Source organism: Oncorhynchus masou, chromosome 21, assembly GCF_036934945.1.
Source record: "Oncorhynchus masou masou isolate Uvic2021 chromosome 21, UVic_Omas_1.1, whole genome shotgun sequence".
NCBI classification, from domain to species: domain Eukaryota; kingdom Metazoa; phylum Chordata; class Actinopteri; order Salmoniformes; family Salmonidae; genus Oncorhynchus; species Oncorhynchus masou.
In genome coordinates, this window is record NC_088232.1 from 38,421,080 (window position 1) to 38,426,903 (window position 5,824).

Consider the following 5,824-nt stretch of genomic DNA (forward strand, 5'->3'; position numbering starts at 1 on the left):
ATGAGGTGAACGTTCTCGCCAAGCGTCCTCGGGTCAAGCGATAAGGGAGGAAAGTGTAATCACAAGGCTGAGACTGACATGCAAAGCTCAACAGCACATTGAAATTGTTAGGAAATCATCCAACTGTGAAGTGTGATCACTGTCAAGAGGAGATGGAAACTGTGGAACATGTCATATTTCAGTGCCAGCACTATTCAATGGGAGGGAAAGGGAGAGATTGTAATTCGATTTAATAAGGAGTAATGGTATTCGAGCTAAGTTTAAGTGAATTGTGTAGTTCGTTTTTAATGAGACTAGAATTAATGGGTTATTAGACCTTCCCTGTCTCTGGTTAACAGTCCAGTCGGTGGCGGTGATGTACCTTTAAAGTTGGTTGCCTACCGCCATGTAAAATCCACAGAAGAAAGTGGGCTTTGGTTGTAATGGACCAATCACTAGTTTTGCAGGGTTCAATGGTTCGTGATTTTCCCGAAACGCGGGTGGCTACTGCTAAATTACACTAAGGCTGACATGGCATTTCTCTTGAAAAATATACATTTCACTGTGAAACGCTGACTATCAGACAGTGGGCAGGTAGCTTAGAGTGGTTCGAGCGTTGGGCCAGTAACCGAAAGGTTTGCTAGATCGAATCCCTTTACGTTTAGCAACTTATTGGTTGTTGTAGCTAAAGCCCCATTCATTGTTTTAATACGAAGTCAAAGACACTTAAGAAACCGTTTAGTTCAGCTGATCATTTACTACTTTGATTGACTAGCTAGCTAACGTGACTGTATATGTGTTGACACAGGTGGACGAAAAAGTGCTGCTTGCGGGATATCACTGATATTCAGATTCCAATAGACTATGAAACGGGTGAGAGGAAATACCTTCACCATTCAGTGTTTTGCATAAACGTAAAGCGCAACAGTGAAGAGAAATGCATCCATCCTGCCTGGCTACTTAGCCAGAGTTAGCTGCTACTGAAGATGAAAACCTTAACGTTAGAGCAGAAGTTTATGAATTTATGAACACACTCATGAGACAATCAGGGGGGCGCTCTGGGTGTATATAAATCTAGAGCGATGTCAGATTGTCCGTTCGTATATTCAGAGCGTTTCGCTCTCTAAACTTTCAGAGTGCACACTGGACGCTCTGGCCTAGGAGTAGGGTTGATCCGGGCGTTCAGACCTCACAACGGCATCCAGCTAACGTTGGATAGTTTACTTAGCTACTTAGATACTTACAGACACAAATAAGAACACCTCACCCACCATTTTACCGCCCAAGCAGAGCTGGTTAGGCAGTTTTCATGTTATCCAGAGCGTTGATGACTAACTGCTGCTGGCAACAATTTAATTGTGTGTTTTGCCAACGTTTACTGACACCGGCCATACTCAATGGGTGTTGAACGTTGTTTTTAATTTCATCAGTTATTCTGTGCTCAGGCACGCTCAGACGAGTGTTCTGAAATCGGAGTAGATGGCCAGAGTTAATTTACGAATGCTATATTGTTTGCTTTGCAGAGAAGCACAGAGGATTCGCCTTCATTGAATTTGAATTGGCTGAAGTAATGCAAATATGCCATATTATGTTGGATATGGCCAGCAAACAAATGTGTGTTTATTGTAATGGCTCTGGGTTCAGCATGGACCGCCATCTAGTGGTTGTGGTGGATGGTCATTGGCTATCAAATCAAATGTTATTTGTCACTTGCACCGAATACAACAGGTGTAGACCTTACAGTGAAATGCTCACAATAATGATTGTGTTGTGATGTTTTGCTCCAGCCACCCTAGTCAGACTGTCCTCTCTGCTACCGCACAGCAAGCGGTACCGGAGTGCCAAGTCTAGGTCCAAGAGGCTTCTAAACGGCTTCTACCCACAAGCCATAAGACTCCTGAACATCTAGTCAAATGGCTACCCAGACTATTTGCATTGCCCTCTCCCCCTCTTTTTTTTTACACTGCTGCTACTCTGTTGTTATCATCTATGCATAGTCACTTTAACTCTACCTACACGTACATATTACCTCCACTAACCGGTGCCCCCGCACATTGATTCTGTATATAGTCTTGCTATTGTTATTTTACTGCTGCTCTTTAATTACTTGTTACTTTTATTTCTTATTCTTATCTGTATTTTCTTTTAACTGCATCGTTGGTCAGGGGCTCGATAGTAATCATTTCACTGTAAGGTCTACACCGGTTGTATTCGGCGCATGTGACTAATACAATTTGATTTGCTGTGATTCTTTCATCCCCCTCTTCATCTTCCACAGGATGTTGCTGCTGCTTTTGATAACATGGCGAGTGAAACACTGTCTGCTCCTAAAGTCAGTTTGGTTGAACTAATATACCTTTGCATTATCCCCTGTTTTGGTACTATGTACTCTGAGACAGTGACTCTCATATTTCCAAGGTGTGGTTTGAACCATTCTCTTTCATGCAGGTTCTCCCTCTGTTTTATTGACAGAATGAGTCAGAGTTCTTTTGAAGAGCCATCCGGGTCAACATCGCCAAACCTATGAGGATCAAAGAAGGCTCTTTTCGTCCAGGTAAGTGATATGCATTAGTCTCTCTATAAATACTTCAACTGCCCCATGGCTTTGACCTATAATGAAACTCCATAGATGTGATAAAACTACTAACTTTATGCCATTTCCTCAGTTTGGTCAGATGATGATTGGCTGAAAAAGTTCTTGGGAACGACTGCCGAAGAGGCTGAGGTGATGGAGTCCACTGGAGAATCAGCCAAATAAACAACAGCAGATGCAAGTTGTGTGTGTGTTCCTGTCTGTCTCTGTGAGTGTAGTACATTGTGTAATAGCATCTTATATTGTAAAAAGCCTGTCACAATAATATATTATCATTGATTGCAGAGCGAGCCCCCAGCCAAGAAGGGCAGAACAAACCCCCAGGTTTACATGGACATCAAGATTGGCAATAAGCCAGCAGGGAGACTGCGCTTCCTGCTCCAAGCAGACATTGCTCCTATGACCGCAGGTATCCATGTTCCTCCTTGTTATAATGTATCAGGGACATTTCTGAAAATAGAACCCTGTCATTAGAGGAATATTTGGACTGTATCAAAAGTGATCATATGTAAAGCTGGAAAGATTCATCCAATTAAGTTTCTCTAGTCTGCAGTTTTTCATGCCTGTTAAATAGAAGCAGCATCCCTTAAAATCTACTACTCCTCTGCCCTGACATCTCCCGTAGAGAACTTCCTCTGCTTGTGCACACATGAGAAGGGCATTGGCTTCAAAGGCAGCTGTTTCCACCGTGTCATCCCACAGTTCATGTGTCAGGGAGGAGACTTCACCAACCACAATGGCACTGGGTGCAAGTCTATCTACGGGCGAAAGTTTGAAGATGAGAACTTTGTCCTCAAACACACTGCTGCAGGTGAGACATGTCCCTGTACAGCTGTAAATATGTCTGTCTGTGAATGAATGTGTAGAGTGGTGAGGAAGTGCATGATGCATTGCCATATTGCTCTTAAATGCAAGTAAAACTAAATGCATGCTCTTTAACCGATCGCTGCCCGCACCTACCCACCCGTCCAACATCACTACTCTGGACAGTTCTGACTTAGAATATGTGGACAACTACAAATAACTGGTTAGACTGTAAACTCACATTAAGCATCTCCAATCCAAAATTAAATCTAGAATTGGTTTCCTATTTCACAACAAAGCATCCTTCACTCATGCTGCCTAACATACCCTCGTAAAACTGACCATCCTACCGATCCTCGACCTCGGCGATGTCATTTATAAATAACCTCCAACACTCTACTCAACAAATTGGATGCAGTCTATCACAGTGCCACCCGTTTTGTCACCAAAGCCCCATATACTACCCACCACTGCAACCGGTACGCTCTCGTTGGCTGGCCCTCGCTTCATACTCGTTGCCAAACCCACTGGCTCCAGGTCATCTGCAAGTCTCTGCTAGGTAAAGCCCCGCCTTATCTCAGCTCACTGGTCACCATAGCAGCACCCACCCATAGCACGCGCTCCAGCAGGTATATCTCACTGGTCACCCCCAAAGCCAATTCTTCCTTTGGCCGTCTTTACTTCCAGTTCTCTGCTGCCAATGACTGGAACGAACTGCAAAAATCACTGAAGCTGGAGACTCATATCTCCCTCACTAGCTTTAAGCACCAGCTGTCAGAGCAGCTCACAGATCACTGCACCTGTACATAGCCTATCTGTAAATAGCCCACCCACTACCTCATCCCCATACTGTATTTATTTATCTTGCTCGTTTGCACCCCAGTATCTCTACTTGCGCATTCACATATATATATATATATATATATATATATATATATATATATATATATATATATATATATATATATATATATATATATATATATATATATACTGCACATCTACCATTCCAGTGTTTAATTGCTATATTGTAATTACTTTGCCACCAAGGCCTATTTATTGCCTTACCTCCCTTATTCTACCTCAGTGCACATACTGTTTATAGACTTTTTCTACTGTATTATTGACTGTATGTTTGTTAATTCCATGTGTAACTCTGTTGTATGTGTCGAACTGCTTTGCTTTATCTTGGCCAGGTCGCAGTTGCAAATGAGAACTTGTTCTCAACTAGCCTACCTGGTTAAAAAAAGGTGAAATAAAAATAAAATATGCAGATTTGAATGAGTATAGTTTCTGATCACATGAGGATAAATGCACCTCTCTCTCGTGTGTAATAGGTCAAATCTCCACGGCTAACTCTGGAGCAAACAGCAACGGCTCTCAGTTCTTCATCACCTGTGACAAAACGGATTGGCTGGATAACAAACATGTGGTGTTTGGAGGGTTGATGGAGGGCATGGAGGTGGCAAAAGCCATGGAGGTAAGAGGGGAGGGACATGCTGGGGAAGATCTCAAATGCATACTCTTCGTGTCCTCTTCTCGTCTCCTTCTCAAACCCATTGGATGAGAAAGCCAGAGGTCCCTACCCTTTTAACTTTCTCCTCCAATGGGTTTTGAGAAGGAGACTATGAGAGGGGATGCGAGGAGTAGGCAATTGAGATTCTCCCATGGAGGGGGAAGTAGGGTCCTATAGGTTGTTACAGATGGTGAAGAAGTTGTGTACCAAGACTCATGTCATGTTGTCTTTCACCACACGCACAAGGAACAAAAGAAGGCAAGACCAAGCAGAAAGTGATCATTTCAGACTGTGGAGACAATGTTTAACTTGAAGCACAGAAGAGTGACTGTTGTAGCTGAGTGTGTTACTGTATGTGTAAAAAAAATATGCAGTGTCAGACTGAAGAATGGTAAACTGCTCAGTTTTTATTATGTACTACACATGTTCATGACTCATCTGCTGTACATGGATTCTCCCTGTTCTTCCCACCTTCTCTGTGATGTAAATATTACAATAAACACTTGTTTTATAATAAACATAAACAACTGCTGTATCAATGTTACATTTTCCAAATTGTAAATAAAACGGGATACAGTATAGGATACAGTATAGGACTGTATATTGAATACAAATACTTACATTTCCTCTAGAAATCTGTCTTTTAGGATTTTTCATTCAAAATGTACCCCAACATTTCTAAGAGGTTGCATTATATATTCGATAATTTAAGTTTATGGGTCTTCAATGAAAAAAAACACGATATTTTTGACTAACGGTCTGAAATAAAGCCTATGACCAGCCGCTCCACTCTGAATAACATTTAAATGACCGGCGAAAACACTCCGCTCGATGGTTCGTTCACGAGCCCCACCTGGATAAATGGAACGTTGTACGGTAACGTCGTTATGTAAATTCCCTTGGGAAATCTTCATAGATTTTCATCTGTGGGG

At 42.1% G+C, this 5,824-nt stretch overlaps 1 protein-coding gene across 1 annotated transcript; it reads left to right on the forward strand.

Annotated features, from left to right (window-relative positions):
- Positions 1-2,863: 2,863 nt before the first annotated feature.
- Positions 2,864-5,428, forward strand: LOC135507405 (peptidyl-prolyl cis-trans isomerase E-like). Its single transcript, XM_064926951.1, has 4 exons — positions 2,864-2,981; positions 3,198-3,383; positions 4,714-4,856; positions 5,139-5,428. Exons 1-4 carry the CDS (start codon positions 2,903-2,905, stop codon positions 5,169-5,171), a joined length of 441 nt encoding a protein of 146 aa, XP_064783023.1. The 5' UTR covers positions 2,864-2,902; the 3' UTR covers positions 5,172-5,428.
- Positions 5,429-5,824: the final 396 nt, after the last annotated feature.